This window comes from Dasypus novemcinctus, chromosome 17, assembly GCF_030445035.2.
Source record: "Dasypus novemcinctus isolate mDasNov1 chromosome 17, mDasNov1.1.hap2, whole genome shotgun sequence".
NCBI classification, from domain to species: Eukaryota; Metazoa; Chordata; class Mammalia; order Cingulata; family Dasypodidae; genus Dasypus; species Dasypus novemcinctus.
This window is the reverse complement of record NC_080689.1, coordinates 3,773,125-3,797,285: the sequence shown is the minus strand read 5'-3', so window position 1 is coordinate 3,797,285 and position 24,161 is coordinate 3,773,125. Positions and strand designations below refer to the sequence as shown.

Below are 24,161 nucleotides of genomic sequence, written 5' to 3'. Positions count from 1 at the left end.
CATTCTGAAAGCCACAAGAGAGAAGCAACGCGTCAGCTCAAGGGAGCCTCAGTAAGATTAAGTACCAGTTTCTCGCTGGAAATCACGGAGGCAAAAAGGTGGTGGGACGACAGATTTAAAGGGCTGCAAGCAAAAATCTGCCAACCAAGATTCTATGGCAGGCTAAACTGTTTTTCAAAAATGAGAGACAGATTAAAGACATTCCCAGATAAACAAAGGTGGAGGAGGAAGGAAAGGGAGGGGAGGGGCTAGAGTTAACAATTAAATGCAGTGCATGATACTGAATGGGATCTAGCAAGAGAGGACAAAGGCTCAAGGAGACATTATTGGATCTTGAAAAAAACGGAATATAGACTGTAAGTTTTATATCAATGTTAAATTTCTTGGACTTGCTAAATGCACTTCAGGTGGTTATGTAATATCCTTTTTAGGAAATATGCCTGGCAGTGCTAGTGCTCAGGGAGCATGATACATACACCTCAAATGTTCAGAAAATGGATGGGTGGATAGAAAGATGGATAGCTAGCGAGATATGGATGGCTGGCTGGATGCTTGATGGCTGGCTGGCTGATGATGATCAATGGATGGATGGATGAGTGGATGATGGATGGATAGGTGGATGATGGGTTGATGGATGGATGCTTGATGGCTGGCTGGCTAGTTGATGATGATCAGTGGATGGATGGGTGGAATGATACAGCAAATGTGGCAAAATGCTAAAACTGGTGGATCAGGATATTTGGGTGGGGTAGAGTCCTTTGGAGTTCTGTATTATTTGTGGTCTGTATTATTTTTTATAACTGTCCTGTACGTTGGAAAATATTTCAAAATGGGAATAACAGGCCCTACTCCAGCCTCCTGGGGTTAATCTGTAATACTTTAAACAGGTAAGCAAGTGCTTAGAAGGACAGCCTGGTGGGTGGCGAGTGCTCTTAAAGGGCAGGGCCACCCAACCGGAAGCCAGGCAGCCGCAGGTGAGGCTCGCCCAGCGCACACGGGCATCCCCCGCGGTCCCCTCCGCTCCATCAGCTGCGTCGACCTCGCATCCGGCTCACCCAGCGGCCCCTCCCCGAGGCCCTGTGCGCAGCCGCAGTGGCCAGTTCTCCTGTCTTCATCCCGCACCATCTAAGGCTGGACCCGGGGTCCCTCCCAGGTGCCCCCAAGTAGAAAGGAAGGAAATCTGCCCTCCCCAAATCCCAGCGTTGGCGCCAAGGGGGGCTACGTGCCCAAGAGGAGGCGCTGGCTGGGAACTGGGGCTGGAGCCAGTGGCAGGGGGCCGCGGGCACCCAGCTACCCCCCAGGTGCCACTTCCGGGGCTGACCCTTGCAGGCTTCTCCTCGTGGACCCTGTCCAGGGACCTCCCCCTCCCCGGCGTCTCCTACCCCGAAGAGACAGATGACGCGGGGAAGCTGCGTTTATTCCGATGACTGAGGGCTGCGGACCCCAGAGCCCTTCAGGGCCCAGCAGGAGGGCCCCCGGGAGAGCCCCTCAGCCCCAGGGCTGGTGGGCACGAGCCCCTCCAGGTCCCCCTCCACCCATAGCCCCCCCATCCCCGGCCGCGCTGCGGGGGCGGATGAGAGCTGGGGTGCGGGGACCTGGCCGGCGGGTGGGCGCGGAGCTGGGCCCTGCGGGCTGGGATGGCGCGGGCGGAGGTCGCTGCGCGGGGTCTGCAGGTCCCGGGCTCAGATGCCGGCGCCGGCGCCGCCGTCGGGGCCCTCGGCCTTGCTGGCCAGGCTGTAGTAGTAGGCGCGCATGCGCTGCTCCACGGCCACGAAGTCCGGGCGCGCCTCCCACCTGCGGGCGGTGCAGCCGCTGAGAACACCCGCAGCCCCTGCGCGGGGGGCGGGCGCCGGGCCGGGCGGCTTCGGGCCGGGCTGTCTGTCGGGGGGTGGGGGGGTCCCCGGGGGGTGAGGGTCCTGAAGGGCGGGGCTGCCCCAGCCCAGCGGGAGCAGGGGACAGACGGACTTGGGAGCACCGTGGACCGCGCGTGGACTAGCGAGGACTCAGGGGGCTGAGGGGGGGGGGACCCGTGTGCGGGGGCGAGCGCACTGTCACTGTGGCGTGAGAACTGGGGTGCTGGGGGCGGTTTGCTGGGGGTAGTCGCGCACCCGCGGCCACGGGTGTGGGACCAGCACAGCCTGCGGTGGATAGTTGAGCGCTGGCCGCTTCAGGTCTTGGGGGATGTGGGTGCTGGGGTGCCTAGACGGCGGCTGGGCTAGGGGATGCGGGGGGCACTGGGCCCTCGCTCCTGTGTGCTAGCCTGGGGGTCGGCCAATGGGCGTGAGGGTGCAGGGGTCCTGAAGGGCTGTAGCCACACCTGACATTGGGCAGCAGGAGAGTCTGTCTGGGGGTTCCACCTGTTGCCTGATGGGAAGTTGGGGTGCTGGGGGTGTGGGGAGCAGGGATGTTTCTGGGCGGGGCTGGTGTTTCCCGGCGGGCCTGCCTGGAGAAGGGGCGTTGGTGTCGCCTGCTGGGGGCTGAGTGGAGCGCTGGGCCATTCCCTGGGTGACAGGTACTGACTTATTCGGGGTGTCAGCTGGTGGGGGCTGAGGTTTGCGAGGCAGGCACGCTGGGGGGTCCCCAGGTAAAGTGTTGGGGTGTGGGTCCCTTGAACCTTGCAGGGGCCGAGCATGCGCGCAGGGGCCTAAGGAGTGCGCACGCCCAGGAGGGGGACTTGGGAGGTGCACGGGGACCGCCCGCCCAGGGCCGGGGTCTGCTGGAGCCCCCCACCGGCACTCACTTGTAAATCCAGCAGTCCTTCATGAGCGAGTACATTTCGGGGGGACACTCGGGCGGCCGCTCCATCCGCTTGCCCTGCTCCACGAAGGCCATGACCTCGGGGCCCTTCATCTTCTGCTCAAGTGGGGGGGGGGGGACAGGGGCGTGAGCGGCCGGGCCCTGCGCAATCCCATCCCCCGCCCGCAATGCCCACTCGCTGCCCCCAGCCCCCTGCCCACAGCCCCCTCCAGCAGCACTCACACACTGTCCCTAGCCCGCAGCCCCCTGCCTACAGCGCTTGCCTGCAGCGCCCACCCACTGCCCCTAGCCCGCAATGCCCGCCCACTGCCCCCTGCCCGCAGCGCCCGCCTGCTGCCTCTGCCCGCTGCCCCCTGCCCGCAGCACCTGCCCACAGCCCCCACCCGCTGCCCCTGCCCACAGCGGCCGCCAGCTGCCCCCTGCCCGCAGTCCCTGCCCACTGCCCCTAGCCCCCTCCCGCTGCCCCTGCCCACAGCGCCTGCCTGCAGCCCCGCCCGCTGCCCCCCACCCGCCACGCTCACCTGCTGCCCCTAGCCTGCAGCCCCCTGCCTGCAGCCCCTGCCCGCTGCCCCCCACCCGCCACGCTCACCCGCTGCCCCTAGCCTGCAGTCCCCCGTCCACAGCCCCCGCCCGCTGCCCCCGCCTGCCTTGTAGGGCTTCTGCCCATAGGAGAAGGCTTCCCACATGGTGACCCCGTAGCTCCAGACGTCGCTGCGGCTGGAGAACTTGCGGAAGTTGATGCACTCGGGCGCGTACCACTTGAGCGGCCACTTCCCCGCCGAGCGGGCCTGGGGAGGGGGAGACGCTGCAGGGCCCGGGACCCTCGGCCCCCAGCCCCACCCCCGGGCGCCCCGGGGCGGGCGCTCACGGTGTAGTAGCTGTCGTCGGCGGCCAGCGCCTTGGAGAGGCCGAAGTCGCTGATCTTGGCGTAGTGCCGGTTGACCAGCAGGACGTTGCGTGCCGCCAGGTCGCGGTGCACGAAGTTCTTCTCCTCCAGGTACTTCATGCCCACAGACACCTGGTGCAGCAGCTCCGCCACGTTGCTGACGGGGATCTCCTCCCTGGGCGGACGGAAGGGGCACCTGGGAGGGGCAGCCCGAGCCCCCGAGCGGGGGAAAGGCCACGTCTCTGAGCCAACCGAGCACGGGCCAGAGGGCTGTGAGCCCAAGCACCTGCTGGGAGCCGGGCACGGGGCAGGGCACACAGCTGCGACTGAGGGCGAAAACCCCTGCCCTGTCCAGCCTCGTGGCTTCAGCTATCACCTCTGCCTGCGACCTCCATGTCCCCGGGGTACAGGCCCAGGCTGAGCCCCGGGGTGTCCCCACATGGGCGCGCCCGGCTCCGCCCTCTTTCTTCTCTAGCAGCTCTGTCCTTGCAGGAGCTCTGGCCGGAAGCATGGAAATCGCCCTCGGCCCTTCTTTCTCTCGCACCCACAACCAATCCATCAGCCAAACCTCGCAGCTCTGCCTTCAGGATCCACTCTGAGCCTGCCCACTCCTCCTCACCTCGGCCTCTCCACCTGGGCAGCCCCATCGTGGCCTACCCGGGGCAACAGTCACCTCTGCGGGTCTCCCAGCCTCACCCCCAAAGTGGCCAGGGAGCCTGTGAGCACCCACGTCGGGCCACGCCCCTCCCCTGCTCATACCCAGGGCTCCCACCTCACTCAGGGTGAAAGTCCCAGGCCCTGGGCCATCTGGCTCCCCTCCCCACCCTGTCTCCCACTCCCCCCGGCCTCAGGGCGCCCCTTGCATGTTCTGCGGCACACCAGGTTCCGCCCAGCCCAGGGCCTTTGCACAGCCTGTGCCCACTGCCAGGAGCCCTCTCCCTTATCCTGTTCGGGCCTCCCCTCCCCGCCGCACCCCTGCCTCCCAGGAGTGGCCTGCCTTTCATGCCCACAGCGCTGATCCTCAAACAACTTGACGCCATTCTCACGGCCACTCAGCGCCTCTGCTCCCCGACCAGAGCGCCGGGCAGGGGTCTTCGCCTCGTTGGTTTGCTGGCGAATCCCCGGTGCTTGTAATAGCTCATCCCAACGGAAGGACCCGACAAGCACCCGCTGAGCACCTAAAGGCCCCGCCGGGGTTCGAGGGTATACTCCAGCGAGAGTGGGCCCCGGGGAGCATCACACACTCGCTTAGGGAAAGGGTGTGGGGATGAGGAAACAGAGGAACTTGCTATTTCTTTGAGTCAGGGTCAGTCGAGCAAAGCCGGCTGCCCACGGTCTTTGCAAGTGCTCCTCGTGGTTGGGTTAACGGCCCTTTAAAAACGCAGGCCACATCAAGCTCTGGGGCGCACAACGAGCGTGGCCTGAGGTCCCCAGGCTTTGCTTTTGGTCAAGGACGGTGGAACATTCCACCGTTTCCGAGGCTCTCAGTTTGGCCAAGAGCTAATTGCCACGAGGCTCTTCCCCCAGGGCGGGACACTGCTCCCTGCACCTCCTAAACACACTTCATAAATATTCCCTCCCTGACTTCTCACAGGGGCCCCCACTGCGGAGGAGGACACAGAGGCATCGCCAGGCGCGCCTGAGCGCACGGGGCACGGCGCGGGAGGCGGCCCCAGAGGGGCCCTGCGCGCGGTGGGCGGGCCCGGGAGGCGCTGCGTGGGGGACGAGCCCGGCCGCCCCGGCCGCGCGCGCTCACTTCTTGCCCAGCAGGAACTTGTGCAGGGGCCCGGCGCCCGCCATCTCCATCACCAGCATCAGGGCCTCGGCCTGGCAGACGCCGATGAGCCGCACGATGTACGGGTTGTCCAGCTGCTGCATGATCTGCGCCTCGTGCATCATCTCGTCCTTGTCCGCCTTCTCGGGGCCGTGCTTCAGCACCTTGACCGCCACGTCGATCTGCTTCCTGCCCGCGGACACGCGCGTGGTGGGCCAGGCGCCGGGCAGGAGCCCTGCCTCCCCTGCCATCCCACCGCAGCCCCGGGGGCCATCCGATCCAACGCAGGGGCGCTCCGCAGCATCCCGGGACCCACGTGGCTCCTGTGCGCCCGCGGCACCGCCCAGGCCCCCTCACCCAGGCTCTGGATCCACGGGGTTCCCTGTGCGCCTACGGGGGCCCCTGTGCACCCACGGAACTGCCCAGGCCCCCTCGCACAGGCCCTGGATCCACGGGGGCCCCTGTGCACCCACGGCACCACCCAGGCCGCTCCCCACTGCCTCTGGGCCCCTCCCTGAGGGCCCGCCCCGAAGCCTGTTTCCCAGGCAAGCCGCCGTGTCGGGGTTCAGGCGCCCGGGTTGGGGGGCCCGCCTTGCGTACTTGCGCATGCGGTAGACGCCCTGGCGCACGGAGCCGAAGTTGCCGCAGCCCAGCTCGATGTCGGCCATGAGCAGGTTCTCGCGCTTCAGGAAGAGCTTCTTGTCCTTGAGCTCCTCGGGGTCGCTGTAGGGGCTCTCGTACACGCTCGTGTCCATGGGCAGGGGCCGCGGCTTCTCGGAGGACACCAGGCGCGCTGGGCACACACAGCAGTGTCCTCCCAGGTCAGAGACGGGAGGGGACGGGCAAGGGGCGGCCTCAGCGCCCCCTACGCGAGCCTCACGTGATGGTGTGTCCTCCAGAGCACACATGGGCACGTGGGTACACACGTGGGCTCACGTGTGTCCACGTGTGAACACCCGCATGTGCTCCGGGCTGCTTCTGGGGGTGCACTGTGAAGCCGTGAACAAAGGGACTCCAACAGTGTGTGCATCTGTGCACACATAACCACGTGTGCACTAGCTATAGTGTGAGCACACACCCGCGCACACTCCTGCCCATGGCTGTGGGGGTAAAGGGGGACCACAAAGGTGTGTGCATCTGTGCACACGGGTCCATTAGTGTGCCAGGAGCACACACCTGTGCACATGTGCGTTCACACGTGTACATCCCTGCATGTGAACTCAGGTGTCCGTCTGCTCACACGGTCATATTTAGATGGGCTCCAAGGTGAGCGTCGTGTGCACATGTAACCACACACAGGTACTCGTGCACATGCCTGCCCAGATCTCGGCCGGCTCACGGGCCATGTTTAGAAGGGCTCCAAGGGGAGCATCTGTGTGCACACGTAACCACGTATGTTCTTGGCCTACGCCACGGACAAGTTAGCCTGCACCTGTGAAACGCATGAGCATCTTCAGAAGCGTTTTAGGAACACGGGCTCAGGTTCAAGTTCTGCCCGCAGCCCTGGCCCCTGTGAGGCCTTAGGAAGCTGCGCACCAACCCGTACTGCCCTGACTACGTCCCATGGAGTCTGAGCAGGTTCCGAGAGCTTGTCCCCATGGGGAGCACACAGGCAGTTCTCCATGAGCGTGCACCTGTGCACAGGGCCTGGGGCGTGGCCAGGTGTCCCTCCCTGCGTGTTAGCGCACGCCAGGTGTGGATGTGCATGGGCAGACATTGACAGATGTGTGCAGGGGCAAGCTTCAGGGGGTCTCTCCCCCAGCCCCAGGCTGTCAGGGACCCCCTCAGCCTGGCCCAAGCCCCCCCCCCCCACCTGCCAGCTCACCTGGTTCCGGGGTGTATCCATCCGAGTTCAGGGTGTCCATCCGTCTCTGAGGCTCAAGGTCACAGTTAAGGGTCAGCAGGGCCTGAGCTGGGCGCCCCTCACCCCTCTCATGACACCCAACCCTCTGAGGACTTCCCAGGGATGGTGCTCGTGGGGCGGGGCTCTCTGTTCCCCTGGGCGCAAGACCGCCGCCCGCCCACCCCGCTCCCTCCCGCGTCCCCAGCTCTGAGGGGCAGGGTAACTCACTTGGGTGACTGTGGATGGATGAGCTGGCAGTGTGGGAGCGGCGGCCCCTGGGGGAGCAGAGGGGACGGTGAGGGCCTGAGCCCACGGGGTCCCCCCGCGCCCCCCCGCCCCTACACGCACCTGCCGTGGCACTGGCACTGTTGTTGGGACAGGGCTCCTTCAGGCAGTAGATGAGCCCGTCGGCCTTGAGCTTCAGGTACTCCACCAGCTGCAGGGAGGGGACGTCAAGGTGGGGCCCCGTCCTCCCAGCGGCCTGAGCGCGGCGTGCCCCCCAGCGCGGGGGCGGGGCGGCCTACCTGCCAGAGGGTGTCAAACATGGTCCCCTCCGGGATGCAGTACTTGCCCGCCTTGTCCTGGCTGATGAGGTAGTGGTACACGGTTTTCCCATAGATGAGCGACAGCGCGTACGTGCCCACCTCCTTCCGGGGCCTCAGCCTGGAGGGGCAGAGGCGGATGGCACCCCACAGCCACCTGGGTTCCGGCTGTGGTCTACTCCACCCCTGGGCCGTGGTAACCCCTGAAATCCGTGGGCTCTGCACCCCAGATTTCCATGGGGAAGCAGCAGGGACAGGGGAGGCAAGGCCAGGTGCTGCTCCCCCTCTAGGCCTCTAGATCTGGGCAGGTAGGGGAGCGGGGGGAGCAGAAGAGACGGCAGCGGTGAGGGGAAACACGCGGCCCCCCAGGACAGACATGAGGCCACCCGCGGGGACACTGGACTACCCACAGGGACACTCGGCCACCCACGGGGGACACCTGATCCTCTGCTGCCCGCCCCTCGGCCACCCATGGCTGGCAATCCACATGGGGACACTCAGCCAACTACAGCAGACAGGCTCACAGGGGACACACAGCCTTCAACAAGTAGATTTAAAACCCTCCCCTGGAGGAGAGAGCCATTTCCACAGGACTCCCCCAGGTGAGCACACCTGGGCACTCTGTCCAAGGTAGAAGAGGATGCCTGTCCTCGGGCTGGGCTGCCATGGCTGGCAGGAAGCCCTCGGTCGCCCCCTGCTGGACGCTGCTCAGACCTGTGACCTCGAGCCTCGCGGAGAGGGTGCCCCGTGCGGTGAAAACCTGCCCCCCCACTACCCCCAGAAACACACTCCCCCAACCCCCCGCCCCCAGCCCCCACGCACACCAGCCTCACCGAGTGGGCCCCTCAGAGGTGCACACTGTCAGGGCTTACTTGACCAAATCTGATTAGGTGTCAGCCACCTGCCAGGCACTGTTCTAAGGGCAGGGACACAGCAGTGACCACGACAGCTGTGAGCCCACCTTGCCGCTGGGCCCTTCCTTGGCCCTAGCTCACCATGGCAGGGCCTGGCTAAGGGATGGAAGGCAGCTGTGACCACATCAGCCATCCCTGGAGAGCACAAGACGGTGAAGGGTTCCATCATTCCCAGGCTAGCCCATGGCAGTCTGGGGGAGACATGGGAGAGGTAGGAAACCAGCATGGTTTTAGGGCAGTTTGTTATGCAGCAAAAGCTAATTGATACGCTCCCTCTGGAAAGAGACACATGGGCTCATAAAAGAGCAGCCACTATCTCCTGGACAATGTGCAAAGATGTCAGCACGGTCATCGCATGTATTTCAGTGCCACAAAGTCTACTTTCTTCACGAAAAACTGGCAGCTAGTGGGAGTTCTCTGTCCTTGCAGTTCACAACTGCACTTAAAGTAGAGGTACAGGCTAAGGAATCAACGTGTAGTTCTACTCTTAAAAAAAAAAAGGAACCTGATAACGGTGATGAAAATAAGAGCAACTATTATTAGGGCGTTGGCTCAAAACTCATCACATGTGTCACTGACTCTTCATAGTAGCCTCACGAGGTTGATCCCCATTTTGCAGATGAGGACATGGACACAGGGAGGCGCCCAAACCACACAGCTGGTGAAGGGTGGCGCGGGATTCAAACCCAGCTCTGACTCTACAGATAACGGGCATAGGCGACTGACCCCGCGCTGGCACCGATCATCTGTGTAGCCCTGAGTGAGGTGCTTAGCCTCCCTGTGCCTCAGTTTCCTCATGTGCAAAATGAGAAAACAGGACCAAATCAGAGCTGCTTCATCTGAACTGGGGTCCGTGATGGATGGGGTGCAGGGACAATCATGACTTTGTATAACTGTTTGCAGAATCTCTTGCTTCGGGGGAGTGATGGGGTAGGGTGGGCTTGGCTTCAGTTGCATTCCCAAAGGGGACTGTGATCCAGAAAAGGTAGAGAGACACGGGGCTGCGGGCTCAGACGCCCTTTCTCCAGTGGACACGTTTCTTGTCAAGTGGGCTCAGCCAAGACCACAAAATGCTGCAGTTACACAGACACGAGGCGCGGGTGCGCAGCCGTCTTAGGGACCCTCCCAGGCATTCTCCAGCAGCTCCGAGCCTCGCCCCCCGTGCCAGGTGGAATGTGTTGTCCTAACACACCTCGTGTCCTTGTCTCAGAACCAGACCAGTCCTGGGTTTGTCCCACACATCGCCACCTGCAAGGGACGGTCCCCTCATCCCCTGCCCCACGCAAGGTTCTGATGCTGCAGCTTGGTCCTGGGGGCCCTACCTACCCACACGCTGAGAAAGCTGGCACGGAAGAGCCCAGAAGAGCTGCTGTCTGCAGCGTGCCTTGCCCCCTTTCCCAGCAGTCTGACTCATGGCTTCTGCTCTCGACATTTCCCAGCACAAGCCACCGTCCCTCGTAAGGCCGAAGCTCGCCGCCATCGTCAGTCCCTCTCCGTACCCAGATCCCCGGTGCCGCGGCCTCGGCTTCCCGCCTCCATGCCGGCCCTGCTTGCCCCCCGGCCTCAGGCCAGCCCGGCGCCCAGAGTGCTGACGACTGCTCACAGCAGCCGCCGGCGTCTCTGGGCTAACCCTAGGCCTGCCCTGTGCGCTGCTGCGGTGTGCAGAATGCGTGCCAGCTTCTCCTCAGGGCAGTGGACTCCTACCTGGAGGCTTCAGACTTAAAACAGGTCAAAGCTAAGTAGCTGCCGTGGCTGAAGCCAGGACGGGGCACAGGCCCCCAGTCCGCCCGGCCCCCCACATGCCTCCCCCACACCTACCCCCTCCCTGAGCTGAATGCAGAACCCCCTGATACTTTCAGGGGCCTTAGGAAATCTGGGCACGTTTTAAAACCACTGGAAAGGCAGAGCCAAGCCGTGTTTGTGCATGTGTGTTTGTGCATGTGTATGCATGTGTTTGTGCATGTGAGTGTGCATATGTGCACGCGTTTGTGTGTTTGCCCATGTGTGGGCATGTATTTTGCATGTGCATGTTTTCATGTGTTTGTGCATGTGAGTCTGTGCAAGTGTGTGTGTTTGTGAGTTTGCCCATGTGTGCACGTGTGTTTGTGCATATGTGCGTGTGTGTATGTGTGTGAGCGTGCATGTGTGTTTTGCATGTGTGTTTGTGCAGGTGTGTTTGTGCGTGTGTGTATGTGTGTATACATGTGTGAGTGCAGAACAGGGAGGAGAGAGGACAAGCCAGGACCCGAGCAGGCGGCGGCTCGGGGAGAGGCTGCCTTTGGACAGGAGGTGGGCACAGGGTGGGAGCCCCACGGTCACACAAAGACGGGGTTACATTCTAGAGGGGAAAGCAGCGAGGAGAGGGTATCGCTGCGCGGACCAGCGCCGGCGCTCCCTTCCCGGGCCAAGGCGAGCCCTGGGCAGATGCCTGGAGTAAGGAGGAGACGCGGCTCCATGGGAGACGTGGGGCCAAGCCCTGGGATGCCTTCGAGCACCTGGGTGGACAGGTGCCAGCCTGGGGCAGTAGGGGGATGACCCCTCCAGCTCGCCTGGTGTGCCTGTGGCTTTCAGACCACAAGGAGAGGAGGCCGGCTGCAAACCCCCGTCGCCTTCCCTGGGACCCCCTTATTCCAGTCCCAGCGTAGACTCTGCAAAAACGGCCACCCTAACTCCTTTCCCTCCCATGGCCCCCCCCCCAAACTCGGTCTGGCCACGCCCTGGCTTTGGCCAATGGGGCGTCAGCACCATTACGCGAGGAAAGGGCTTGAGAAGGGTCTGCACATTGGCGCATGTCCCCTCCGTGTCTTCTCCTGAGCCCCATGACCATTGCCATATCCGTGAGCCCAGGCTAGCCCGCTGGACGGTGCAGCACGGCAGCCAACGCCAAGCATGGCTGGACCTGGGCACGTGGCCATCCTTGCCTGCTGGGTCCCTGCCCTCCCCCAAACCAGAGGAGCTGCCCAGCTCACTCGCCAGGCGGTGAGAAACGGCAGCCGCCTGTCCTCTGCACACATGCAAAGGTGAGTTTCCTCTTGGAGCCAACGGCCACGTTTGCGGCTGAGCATTATCTGGAATATACATCGAGGTCCCTCCGGAGCCTTAGAAACTTCAGGCTGCAGCCGACAGCTGAGGCGCTGTGAAAACGCTAACAGCGAACGCAGCATCTCAGGTGGGAGCTGCATCTTGTGGGAAATGAGAGACCTGGTGGGGGGAGCCAGGAAATGGCCTGGTTCCCCCAAATGGGCTGGTGGGGGGGTGGGCTGAGAGCAAGGGTGCAGCTGGGCAACTACGAAGCCACTAGGAGAACGGGGCCCCTGGGAACCCCGGCAGCCCAGGGAGGGTGCTGGATCTCCCGGAGTTCCTAGGAAAGGGCAGGCGCACCAACTGACATCTGGATAACATCTGCACAGAAGAGAGCTTGTGGCCCCAGCAGCACTGCAGGCTTTAAAAATAGCTCGAGAGAGATTCCTTCAAGATAACAAAGTCGAAGCTCACAGAGAGCCCCTTGGCTCAGCTACGGCTCGACACGCGGACGCGCAGTTTCCCCAGAACTGCCAGGGCTGAGACAGGGCACCCTGATAAGCCAGGCACCGTCTAGTGCTTCCCTGGGTGAATTCAAAGGGTTCTGCCAGCAGACTCCCAAGGCAGCCACTCCAGGGGACGGCGGCCACCCCGCGGGGCGAACGCCAAATGCCCACGGCCACCTCACTGCAGCCTCCCGCCGCCTCTTCGACGTGCCCAGGACCTCCCTGCCTCCCACCTGTGGGTGCTGCCCCCCTTGCCACCGTCACTTTCTGCCAGAGAGCAGCGCAGCTCCTTTCCCGCTGCCTGGGGTGCTTTACTCAGAAGCCACCTTCTCAGGAAGCACCCTCTGGCCACCTCACCTGAACCGCCCCCCATTCCCACCAGCTAACCTACTGTGGATTTTATTACTCATCTTTCTGTCTGCCACAAGGGCAGGATTTGTGTCTGTTCTGCTCATGGCCTAGTCTTCCAGGGCCTGGCCCTTGGGGGCTGTTAGTATCTGCTGAATGAGTGGGTCCACACTGAAAGGGGAAACTGAGGCAGAGAGCAGCTCTGCCACTTGCCCAAGGCCTGCAGCCAGTAATTGACACAGGTGTTCAGCTCTAGGGCTCTCTGAACCCCTCTGCCAGGGGGCCCTGGCCAGCATCGGCGCCCACGCGGGCCTGCCCACCGGCCCGCCCTCACCCCCGCAGGCCGGCCCCAAGCCCCCGGCCCCCGACGTACAGGAACTTGCCGTCGGTCTGCGAGCCCGAGTAGAGCTTGCGCTCGGCCTCCTCGCGGGTCAGGCTGCTGTGGTACCAGGGCATCCGCTCGTGGGCCGTCGTGGCGATGAGCTTCTCCACCTGCGGCGCCTGGCTGAGGATGGCCTGCTCCAGCGCGTCGCCCTGGCAAGGAGAGGCGGCGTGGCGGCGGCGCACCCCCGGGGGACGCCCACCCACGCCGGCGCGCCTCGGGGCGGTCGTGCAGGCCGCCGGGGGCAGCCCCCGCCTCCAGGCCGTGCGTGCCATCCGGGCCCCGAGGGCTGCAGCGCGGGCGGCGGAGGCCCCACCTCCAAGCCGGGGGCGCGCGCTCCCCCGCGCGCCGCGGAAGGGCCGGCCCGCCCCGCCCGGAGCCCCCCCCCGGGCCCTGACCCGGCCTCGCCCGCGGCCCCGCTCACCTCCAGCTTCCAGGTCTGGCGCACGTAGTCGCGCACCATGGCGTCGCGCAGGCAGTCGAAGACGCCGGGCTGCGGCTCGAGGCCGGGCGGCCGGTTGCAGGGCTTGCGCAGGGCGCACGGCAGCCCGTCGGCGTCGCGCGAGTAGAACTCGCAGAGCTCGGCCGGGCCGCAGTGCGCCTTGCCGCCCGCGATGGCGTAGGTGCCGTTGAGCTGGCGCTCGACCGGGAAGTGGTGGCAGCGCACGTCGTGCACCAGCGACAGCACGTAGCCGCCGAGCGAGCGCAGGCACTGGCGCAGCAGGAAGAGCCCGTCGGCCATGCCCGCCAGCTTCAGGTGCTCCTCGGCCTCGGCGCGCGAGATGCTGCCGTAGAAGAAGGGCAGGTGCGCCGCGGGGTCGGGCATGGCCGCCTCGCCCCGCGCCCGGCGCGGCCCTGCGCCTCTGCGGACCCTGCGGGTTGGAGGGGCGGCACGTCGGCGGGGGCGCCCGGGGCCCCGAGCTGCCCCGCCCCTCTGCAGACCCTGCGGGTCGGTGGAGAGCGACCCGGGGGCCCCGAGCTGCCCCGCGCCTCTGCGGACCCTGCGGGTCGGTGGGGAGCGGCCCCTGAGCTGCCCCGCGCCTCTGCGGACCCTGCGGGTCGGTGGAGAGCGACCCGGGGGCCCCGAGCTGCCCCGCGCCTCTGCAGACCCTGCGGGTCAGTGGGGAGCGGCCCCAGGGGCCCCGAGCTGCCCCGCGCCTCTGCGGACCCTGCGGGTCGGTGGGGAGCGGCCCCTGAGCTGCCCCGCGCCTCTGCGGACCCTGCGGGTCGGTGGGGAGCGGCCCCAGGGGCCCCGAGCTGCCCCGCGCCTCTGCGGACCCTGCGGGTCGGTGGGGAGCGGCCCCTGAGCTGCCCCGCGAGGTCGCTTTCCGCTGCGCTCCCCTGGCGCTGGGCTCAGATCTTGGGGCGGGGCCTAACTTTTCAGCCTGGGTGTGTGCGGCGCCCGGGCGCCCCGGCGGGTACCCGGAACAGCTCGTTCATTGCCCAAGCACAGGTTGGATTCCTGTTGTGCGTCAGGCCAGGTGCTGGGATATGGGTGAATTGGGGAAGTGGACGCCCTGTGGCAGTTTGATAGGGTTATGAATTCCAAAAGTAGATGTCGGATTATGTTTGTAAACTGGTCTGTACCTGGGCATGATTAAATTGTGATTAGGGCTTTGACTGAGCCACGTCTGTAGGGTGTCGAGTCCCCCACCCTTGGGACTCACAGAGAAAAGACATGGCAAAGGACAGAGTTGGAGTTTTGATTTGGAGTTTGATGCTGGAGTCTTGAGCTGGAGCCCCGGGAAGTCGGCACACAGAGGAAAGAGAAGCAAGCCCTGGGAAGAGAGGACCTGAGCCAGGAGAAGACCACAGAGGAATAGAGATGACCCCTTAGACACGGAAGAAACCTCAGGGAGAGAGACAAGCCATTTGCCTGATACTCTCCAGCTAACCTTGTGGAGAAAACAGAGGAGCTAAGCCCAGAGAGAAGCAGGACCCAGGAAGAAAGGAACCCAGGAAGCCTGAATCCTGGCAGACGTCGGTAGCCATCTTGCGCCAACACGTGGCAAACGTAAGGGAAGTAACTTAGGCTTTATGGCCTGGTATCTGTAAGCTCCTACCCCAAACAGACACCCTTTATGAGAGCCAACGGGCTTCTGGTGTTTTGCATCAGCACCCCTTTGGCTGACTAATACACCCCCAGAAAAGGAGAACGCTAAGGAGTGTGTGCGCGCGCTCGATAATGGAGGAAAGAGAAACAACTGCTACAGACTGGAGCCTGCTGCAAAGGAACGAGCAGGGAGGTGGGGGAGCCGGGGCTGGGGCCGGGGCTGGGGTGGCCTCCTCAGCTGGGGCCAGCACCTGGAGGGACCAGCTCACCACAGGCACCTGCCGGGCAGCCTTGCCGGGCAGCCTTCCCGGTCCTGTCCCCTGACTCTCCCTTGGGCCTTAGAAGCTCCGCTCAGCCTGGACACCCTAACGCCCCTGCCTCTGCTGCCACAGCTCGTTTCTAAAGGGTGTACGCCCGCTCGAACGTCTCTCAGCAGGGGACTGGCTCAATAAACCAGGTTTAACTCCAGCGGACTTCTACGTGGCCATCAAACAGAAAGAGGTTTGGACCTGTCCCATACCCAGGGGTGGGAGAACACAGGAAGGCAGGATCCTACTTGGGGAGAGAAGTAAGCATGTTTAAAAGGACAGAGGGACGGCGATCTGGTAGGGCAGATGAGTTCACCGATCTACCCTCGACTCTGGGAGCTGGCGGGTTCTCGGGAGGGACTGGGTTACGAGGTGTCCGCACGTCTTGAAACTCAGGGATCATCCACTTGAATTTTTTCACCACTCTTATGGAAATTGTGTCCCTGCCCGTGAGGAAGAAGCTGACGCAGGAGCCCTAGTTAATGGCCGGCAGGCAGAAGCGTTGAGGGGTGACAGCGCCTGCGATCGGCTTCGAAAGGCACCCGAAAACGACGGGCTTGGTGGAAGGAGAGCAGCGAGGGAGGGCGCTGGGCAGGTAGCCGCACGGAGGACAAAGAGGCGTGACAAAATGCTGATGGCAGCATCGGGGGTGGGTGTATGGCGGGACAATTTTTTCCATTTTTCTGTGTATTTGAAAGCTTTTATAATGTTGAAAAAAACTGGGTTCCCCGGCAGGTAGCAGCGTTTCCCAGCAAAGCCCGCCAGGCACAGGTGGGCAGCAGGTGCGAGGAGAGCCCTCGAGCACCGCGTCCTGCAGCGCAGGGGTGTGCGCTGGGCTGCGAGGAACATCCCGCGCGAGAAGCAGGGCAGCGAGGGAGAGGGGCAGAACCCGCCTTCTGAGGCGGGGGTGGGGGTTCAGGCCTGCCCGCGCTCTGGGGTGTCCCAGGGTTACAGGTAAGGCAGCAGGGAGACACGGGCCCGGTTCCACCAGCGTTTACGCTAAAACTCAGGAGGGCTCCTCCGCAGTCGCTCCACGGACACGGAAACGTGCTTCCACGCACGAGCCCGCGCAGGGCGTTGACAGCTCCGTCCACACCTGCCCGCCACAGGCCAGGCAGGCGCCCAGCGGGCCAGCAGGCAGGTGTGGTCACCCGGCCCCAGCCACGTGCTGGCGCCCGCGACGCGGCGCGGGGGGAGGAGGTTTTAGGGACAGCGTGGCTCTCGGGAGGCGGGGGCTTCTTGGAGGGTGGGTTTGTCCCATCTCAGCTTTTCACTTCAATGGGTGACTTTCATTGTAGGTTATTATACCTTATTATTATTTTTTTTTTTTGGCACAGAAGCAAACAGGAGGTGAGCTGTAGACACAGCACGCACTCACACAGGTGCCGGGGCTGCTTGGTGCCCTGCTCTCTGGCTGGCCTGAGTGGCCACCCAGCACCCCCTCCCCACGGGAGCCACAGCACACCGGCGACCTCGCGGGGACCCGCCCTGGCGTTCCTGCGTGTCCGGCCCGCGCCCCGCTCTTGGGCTGCCCCGGCTCCCTCCCCCAGGGTCGCCCTGTCCTGAGGTCGGTCATGCTGGATCACCTCCTTGAGCTCCACCTGCTGCCTCTATTAATACTATTAATACGGCCCAAGCTCCAGGCCGAATGCACACTGTGCCCGCGGTTGGCTCGGCCCCTAGTCGATTTCCACACACACCGAGGCCCCAGCTCAGCAGGTTGTCCGCAGGCCTCGCTCGCTCGAGAGCCTCGTGGGGGCCCCCCCCTGCCCGCCTCCTTGAACCAACTCCACACCAGCAGGGCTGGGGGCTCGCCTTCCTTCAGCGCCCCCTCCCCGCCCTGAGCCAGGCAGCGCCCCCTCCCCGCTCCTCTCTGCTCCCCCAGATCCAGCCGGCCCTGCCTCGCCGACTCCTGTCGCCGCAGCCCCATGGAGGATCGGGGTACAGGGCAGGGGTGGGGGCTTGTCTGGGGATGGGGGGGGCGCCCAGCCGGCCTCAGGGGCAGGAAGCTGTGGCAGGAAGCTGCCGGCACCACGGTTTGAGCAGCTCCGCCCCATGGCGGCCGCAGGTGCAGCCTGGGTAGCCGGAGGCGCGTGAGCGCAGAGGCTGGGTGGGGGGGCGCGGGGCCGGGGGCCCAGTCCAGGGCCACAAGCCAGGCCTGGCCACCTCAGGCCCGAGGCCAAGGGGTCCCTGAGGCAGGCGCGGTCCCTGCGCGCTCTCAGCTTTGCCCCAGCTTCGGTCTCCCTGCAATGACGCCGACAGCAGTGATGATACCCACTGCCCGCACGGCAGGCCCCGTCCCCCTCTGCCTGCCCGGGCCTTTCTGCCCTGGCCTGGTCAGTGAGCCTGGGGCGAGGCCTGGGCTGGGTCCGGGGCTCTAGTGGGCGGGCGCCAGGGAGGCTGGGCAGGGCGGGTGGGCTGAAGAGGGTGGACGGCGGGAGGCCGGGGGCCCAGGAGCCGGGGCCGGCGCTGGGCAGGGTGGCCGGCGCGGCGTGTGCTTCGGAAGGGTTGGGGCGCTGGACACGTTCCACCGTGACCCTGGCCGCGGCGCCCTGGCCGCTGGCTCTGCCCTCACCTGCGCCGCAGACGCCAGGCCTTCCCGGAAGAAGGCACGCCTCCCACGGCCCCAGCCAGCCCCGCCCCGCAGGCCACCCCTCTGGCACGCGGCTCAGGGTCCGAGCTTGGCCTGCCCAGAGTTGGCAGCCTGCTGGGCTGCCCGCGGACAGCCCCGGGCACCAGCCCCTCCGCCTCCGCTCCGTGGCCAGGCGGATGCGCCTCAAACCCCGCATCCTCGACGGCTCTCTGGGCACAAGGGCAATCTTACCTCTGCCCCGGCGGTGCCCGATACCCATGAAATGTGTCACAGGAGGAAAAGGTCAGGGGGTCAAATCCGTTTTTGAAGGCCGTGCGTCACCGGGGCTCTGAGGCCCACGCGGGCACATGAGCTGCGTTTACCCCCCGGGCTTAGCAGGCCCCCTGGGTCTACTGTCTCGTGGAATAGACTCTGAGCAGCCGAAGCCCCAGTCGAATGCCCGTCGTGAGAGCCCAAGAGGGACACTGAGGCAGTCGCGCTGCGGAGGGAGCCTGCCGACCCCCCTGGACCTGGGGGCGGAGCGGGCCCAGCCCCCGCCACCCCCCGCTCCTTTCACTGACCCCCACCCTTGCTCCCACCCCAGCTCCTGGCTCTCTGCCTGAACCCCCAGTCCTCTGCCCAAGACCCCAAGTCCCCCCAAAGCCGTACTTTCCTGGCCCTTAACCCCCAGGCCACGGTAGGGACCCCTTGCCCACCAACAGAGCAGTTGTGGAGGAGGCACAGCCACCGGCCAGCAAAAGGCGCCCTAGTCCCAGCTGGGGCTGAACCGTGGCCCCCACGACACGTGCTCGAGCCCCAGCCTGGTCTCGAGAAAGCGACTTCATTTGGAAACGGGATCTCTGACGATGGGATTGGTGAAGACGAGCCAAGCCGGGTAGGGTGGGCTCGCCCCCAGGAGGACTGGTGTCCTTGTAAAAAGAGGGACGTGGCCGCAGATGGAAGGAGGCAAGCGCTGGCGGAGGCAGGGCTGGACGTGCCGCGTCGCCAGGGACTGCCGGGCCCCCTGGGCTGGAGGAGCTGAGGGCTCGGGGGCGCGGGGCCCACTGGCCCCGCCATTTCACGGGGAGACGACGGTTTCCATGGTCTCAGCCCCCCAGGCTGTGGTTGTGACAGCAGCCCCACAAGTCAGTCACCTTTGGGGTCACGGTGACAGCAGCTGGCCTTGCCCCACCCCGTGCCAGGGGCAGCGGTCAGCACCCTCCTAGGGAGCTGCCGGTCAGCTTGGGCCGGCGGGTCTGGGCTCACCTGGACAGCGGGGCCGGCGGGGGCCCCCTGCATGGCGGTTGTGGGGATTCTGTGCGACGAGGCTCCAGGCGTCGAGCAGGGGGCCGGCCTGCGCCCCGTCATGTCCTCCTCCGCTCGCAGCCCTCCAGGGCCCCCCTCCCTCAGGGTGGAAGCCTAAGTCCCCTGGGCAGCCGGCGAGGCCCTGCACAGGCCGCCCCGCCGCCCTGCCCTCGCCCCCTCCCCTCCAGCCACCCGGGCCGCCTGGGGGTACCGTGAACCAGTGAGGCACGGACCAGCCTCAGGGCCTTTGCACGGCTGTTCCCGCCACCTGGACACATTTCCCCAAAATCCCCCTCACTTCACTCACAGCTCTGCCTAAACGTCACCTCCTCCCGGAAGCCCTCCCTGACATCCCTCTCTAAAACAGCCCCCACTTGTCTACCCCACCCAGCTTGATTTCTCTTTACCACCTAAGGTGATACATATCTGGGCTCGTGGACTTCTTTTCCCCCAGCTAGAATGCAAGCACAGTGAGCAGAGAGGCTGTCTTGTTCTCCGCACCTGTACTGGCAAGGCATACAGTAGGTGCCCAATAAATGTTTAGTGAATCAGCAAATTAGTTGATATAAAAAGCATAGCCCTGGGGCTCGCTGGGCTGCTTGGGGCGAGGGCGGCGACTTGAGGTCCAAGCCCGCCTTGGCTGGGTGTGCAGAGGCCGGTGCTGGGAAGGTGCCTGCGCCACCAGGACGGGCGCCCCTTGGACCTGGGCAGCCGGGCAAGGGATGAGGGCCAAGGGGTTCCCTAGGACAGAGAAGTGACGGGTGGACCCGGGGCCCACGGCCCCGTGCAGCGGAGGAGCGGCGGGCCAGAAGCCCCTCTGTGCGGGGTCCCCTCTGCCCCCGCGCCCGCCCCACCCCGCTGAGTCGGGGCCTCCTCTGGGCACCCGGGGCCCTGCCCGCCCCCATCACAGCCTGACTGGCCCCATGTGGTCACTGTGCCTGGGCTCGGGCTCCGACACGCGAGTGCCCCGAGCCAGAGCCCAGGGCTGCCTCTCTCTGCCGTGGCCCCTGCTTCCTCCCAGGGCTGGTCCCCGGCCGCCGACGACAGCAGTTCCCACCACAACTCCAGTACGTGGGAACTGCTGTCCCGTTCCTCAGTGAAGGACACTGAGGCTCAGGGAGGGCAGTCGTGGTCAGAATCCTGCAACCCCCAAGTAGCGCAGTCAGGATTTGAACTCGGGGCTCAGGCCCCACTAACTCCTTTAGCAAAAGTAGGAGGCCTTAGGAGAGCAGAACCCACGGCCCTGGGTGGGCTCCCTGGGGGCTCTCATGTCCCCACAGCCCTGGACAGCTGGGGGCAGCGCTGGCATGCAGTCGGTGCTCACTCGGTGCTGCTGACTGAGCCACGTGCACCCTCTGCCGCGCGGGTCTAGGGGCGGCGGCCTCGGCCGGGAGCTTTCCTCTCTGAAGCTGGTCTCGACCTCCCTGACTGTGAAATGGAGCCTGGAGGGGGCTCGGGGCTGGGAAGGGGGCTGAGCCTGGAGGATGGGGACTTTTGGGACGCGGGGCCTGCGCCCCCCTGGCCTCCACCTACCGGGAGCCAGGGGCCCCGAGCCAGGCAGCAAGCGGGCTCCGGCTCTGCCACCGCCCCAGGGCGGCGGGAGGCCCTGGCAGAGGACCACAGCCCTGGCCCGACGCTGTGAGTGCGCGCGCGACGGCGGCGCGGCCAGGCCGGTGGCCGCAGCCCCGGACAGTCTAGGAGCCCCGGGGCCGGCTCCCAGCCCTGCGCCCAGAGCGCAGTGGAAACCGTATCACAGCAAAACGGGTCGCGAGCGCCCTGGGTATTCACGAGGTGCTCGGAGGAACTCTGAGGCAGGATCACACCCGCGGCAGGAGGGTGCCAGGGGCACGGCCTGGGCCTCTGGGCACTGGAGTGGGCACTCAAGCCAAGCCAGGCCGCCCGCCTGGGGCCGCTCCAGGCCCGAAAGCAGAAGACGCCAGAGAAGGAGAGAGCAGCCCTGACTTTGGTGGAAAAACCTTTGCCGGTAACGCCCGAGCATGTCCCTCGTCCCGCAGCAAACCTTTATTAAGCACCTACTGTGCACTGCGGCCCCGGCCAGGAAGACAGCAACAAGGCTCAGCTCGCTCACCACGCAAACCCCTGCTCCTCCCTGCCGAGACTCGCTCCTGCCGGGGACACCTGTCCCAGGCTCTCACTTAACAGCAGCCGCACCCCTAGCAGGTGCCGGGATCTGCAGCCGCCTTTATGCCGGAGAGGGCGAGCACCTCGCCGAGGACGCACAGCAGCGGAGCGGGACTCGAGCACTCGGCTGCTTCTCCTCTCCGGGACCACCTCTAACGCGAGCATCTAGCGCCCGCCAGGGCCCCCGTGAAAATCCCCGGCGTTTTGTTTTTCACGTTCACAGCTCTCGGGCTACCCTTGTTTTCGCGGGGCCTGGAGGCCAGAGCACACGTTTGCTCTCCCTGGAGGTTCGTCTGCTTGGAGCCAGGGCTGTAGCCCTGGTGGGGCCCAGGGACCGCGCGGGCACCTCGTCCCCTCCAGGCCGCGGCTCTGCTGAGCCTCTGAGCGGGGGGCCCCTTCTCCAGCTGGACACCACCCTTCCGGCCGTGCCCAGCGGCCTCCGACACCCAGCGAGCACTGCCCTCTTTCCTGGAGGTGGCGGCCAAGCTTACCTGGGGACGTGCAGGTGGATGTCGTGGCACACGGGCCCCTGGGGGTGCCTGGTTTGCAGCTGGCGGGCGGCTGGTTCTGGGTGAAGAACTGGGCCCAAGAAACCCACCTAGGTTTCCCTGCAGCCGGAGCACCGGCCTGGGAGCCGGGTGCCTGTTCGCCGCCCCACACACGGGCAAGGCACGGGGAGGTGGCTTTCCCACCTGGGGTGGGCGTTGGTCACCCTCTGCCGGCGTCCCGGGACCCCGGGCCGGCACTGGCGGCGGGCCGCGGCGGAAGGCCTGCTGTGCGCCGGCAGCGGGTTTCTCTGAAACTCAGCCTGTTTCCTTGATGCGAAGACAGGAAAGGGGGCTGTGTTTGAAGTTGACGTCAAAGTCACAAAGTGCTGTGTTGAGGGAAAATTGCAGGCCCGGTGCCACGGGCACGGCGTTTCCGGGGCCCGGCAGCGGGGAGGGGGCCGGCCCAGGTGGGGCCCACGTGTGAAGAGGGGTCCACGGCGGGCCCTGGACCTGGGGGACCTGCGGGTGCCAGCGCGGGGTGGGGAGCAGCAGGTGGAGGGGCGCGGGAAACGGAACGCCCCCTTTCCTCTCCTGGGGAGCGTGGACCCGGGACCTCCCCCTGCGGGGTGACTTTTGTGTTCCCCTCGCGAGTTGAAGGGCTGGAGGGAGAAAGCCGTCCCCGAGGCCCCGGCCTCGGGCTTCAGGGCCTCCCCAGGGCCACCCCTGCCCTGGCCAATGGGGACCCCAGGCCAGGGGCCGGGAGCTGGGGAAATGTGGGTGCCCGAGGGAGCCCCAGCACAGCCCGGGGTGTCTGCGAAGGGTCCCTATAGTGAAGACGGGGGCCCAGGGTGGCCCCTGCACTGGTCAGTCCCAGCCTGGGCTCTCGGCCTGGGCACCCGGGCCGGCCCCCGCCTCACCCTCCGCCCAGGTGCAAACCTCACATCTCTCTCCTGCCCCTCAGGGTGGGCCCTGCCGCAGAAGTCCAAAACCACGCCGCCCATGGCCGTTTCCTGCCCTCTGCCTTACGCTTCACCCCCTTCCCGCCCCCCAAAGCCTCGGGGGCCGCCCTTCCCCACCACCTCCTTGCCCTCTCGGGCACTCGAGGATTTCTTCGGTGGCTCCCCCACTCATGGGCTCGGGGACCGGTGGGGGGCCTAGGCCCACCCGTGGACCCTCAAGAGCACCTCCCCTGGGGCTCCTGCCGCCTCCGGGGGAATGGCTGTGGCTCCTCGGCCTACAGTCTCTCCCAGCTCCCTTCCAGGCCCCTGTCTTAGGGCCCCCTCCCCGGTCTCTACGACCCTCCCATTGCCCAAGCTGCCCCTCCCCTCAGGAGGTCTTTTATTTTTTAATCCCCCCCTTGTGGCTTTTTTGTGTGTGCATGCTATCTGCTCTCTGTGTCCATTCGCTGTACGTTCCTCTGTGTCTGTATTTTTTTTTAATTTATTTCCCCTCCCTCCTTGCGGCTTGCTTGCTGTCTGCTCTCTGTGTCCATTCGCTGCGCGCTCTTCTGTGTATTTTTACTTGTCTCCCTTTTTTTGTTGTTGCGTTGGCACTTGTGGGCCAGCGGCTCTCCGCAGTGTGTAGGCAAACCTGCCTTCACAAGGAGACCCCGGGACACGAACCCAGGGCTTCCCATGTGGTAGATGGGAGCCCACCTGATTGAGCCACAGCCTCTCCCCTCAGGACATCTTTTTTCTGCCCTTAGTCCCAGACCTAACCTGGAATTCTTTTCTCCTCCATAGATCCACCCCCCCCCCCCCCCGTTATTTTTGCTGGAAAGCTTTTCTTTCCCCACAAGTATCATGAAACTTGGGATCCAGAAAAAGTCTCTTTTTCCCCAGCTTGACACCCCACTCTTGGGTAGAGAGAGAGGGAGGCCCCGGCAGACTGCAGAGAAGAGAAATCACGGATCTGACGGCCGAACAGCAGAGGCCCCGCCAGCCCCGCACAGCTGATCACACACGGATCCTCAAAACCACGGTCTAGAGGCCGTTTTCCAAATGAGGTCACGGAAACCCAGAGGGCGTGAAAAACAAGCGCCAAGCGCGGGCCGGGCAGGGCTGCAAGCCCACGCAGCAGACAGAGGCGGGGAGGGCGGGCTGCGAGCAGCGGGGGCAGGGCCCCTGGTGCTGCTGGGCGGGGGGCTTAGGCTCACCGGGGCCTGCAGGCCCCGAGAAGGGGACGCCCAGCCTCGGGGGGGCACAGGCTCAGCAGCCCCCCGCCCCTTTCCGGTCCCAGGTCAGCGTCCTGGCAGCACGGGGGCAGCTGGTATCGGAGGCTGAGATGGGCCGGCAGATAAGGGCCAACGGGTGGAAACGTG

General features: G+C 65.1%; 1 protein-coding gene across 2 annotated transcripts; it reads right to left on the bottom strand.

The window, feature by feature from the left end:
• Positions 1-1,379: 1,379 nt before the first annotated feature.
• ZAP70 (zeta chain of T cell receptor associated protein kinase 70) lies at positions 1,380-22,181 on the bottom strand. 2 transcript variants are annotated; one of them, XM_004452811.4, is made up of 13 exons: positions 21,845-22,181; positions 13,398-13,845; positions 12,965-13,125; positions 7,785-7,923; positions 7,609-7,696; positions 7,489-7,535; positions 7,243-7,294; positions 6,018-6,210; positions 5,400-5,606; positions 3,626-3,818; positions 3,405-3,545; positions 2,741-2,853; positions 1,380-1,794 (listed from the first exon to the last, which is right to left on the bottom strand). In XM_004452811.4, exons 2-13 carry the CDS (start codon positions 13,797-13,799, stop codon positions 1,683-1,685), a joined length of 1,848 nt encoding a protein of 615 aa, XP_004452868.1. In that variant the 5' UTR covers positions 13,800-13,845; positions 21,845-22,181; the 3' UTR covers positions 1,380-1,682. The 2 variants fall into 2 exon arrangements, with proteins under 2 accessions (XP_004452868.1, XP_058134106.1); XM_058278123.2 differs by having other exon boundaries at positions 7,243-7,288.
• Between the last annotated feature and the right edge of the window lie 1,980 nt (positions 22,182-24,161).

What these genes read in the sequence shown, in the direction of transcription:
- ZAP70 (XM_004452811.4), bottom strand. Translation starts at nt 13,799, where the DNA reads ATGCCCGACCCCGCGGCGCACCTGCCCTTCTTCTACGGCAGCATCTCG. An exon ending in TGTTTGACACCCTCTGGCAG is followed by an intron (nt 7,697 to 7,784) that starts GTAGGCCGCCCC and finishes CCCTCCCTGCAG; the next exon opens with CTGGTGGAGTACCTGAAGCT. An exon ending in TGGATACACCCCGGAACCAG is followed by an intron (nt 6,211 to 7,242) that starts GTGAGCTGGCAG and finishes GTGTGTGCCCAG; the next exon opens with CGCGCCTGGTGTCCTCCGAG.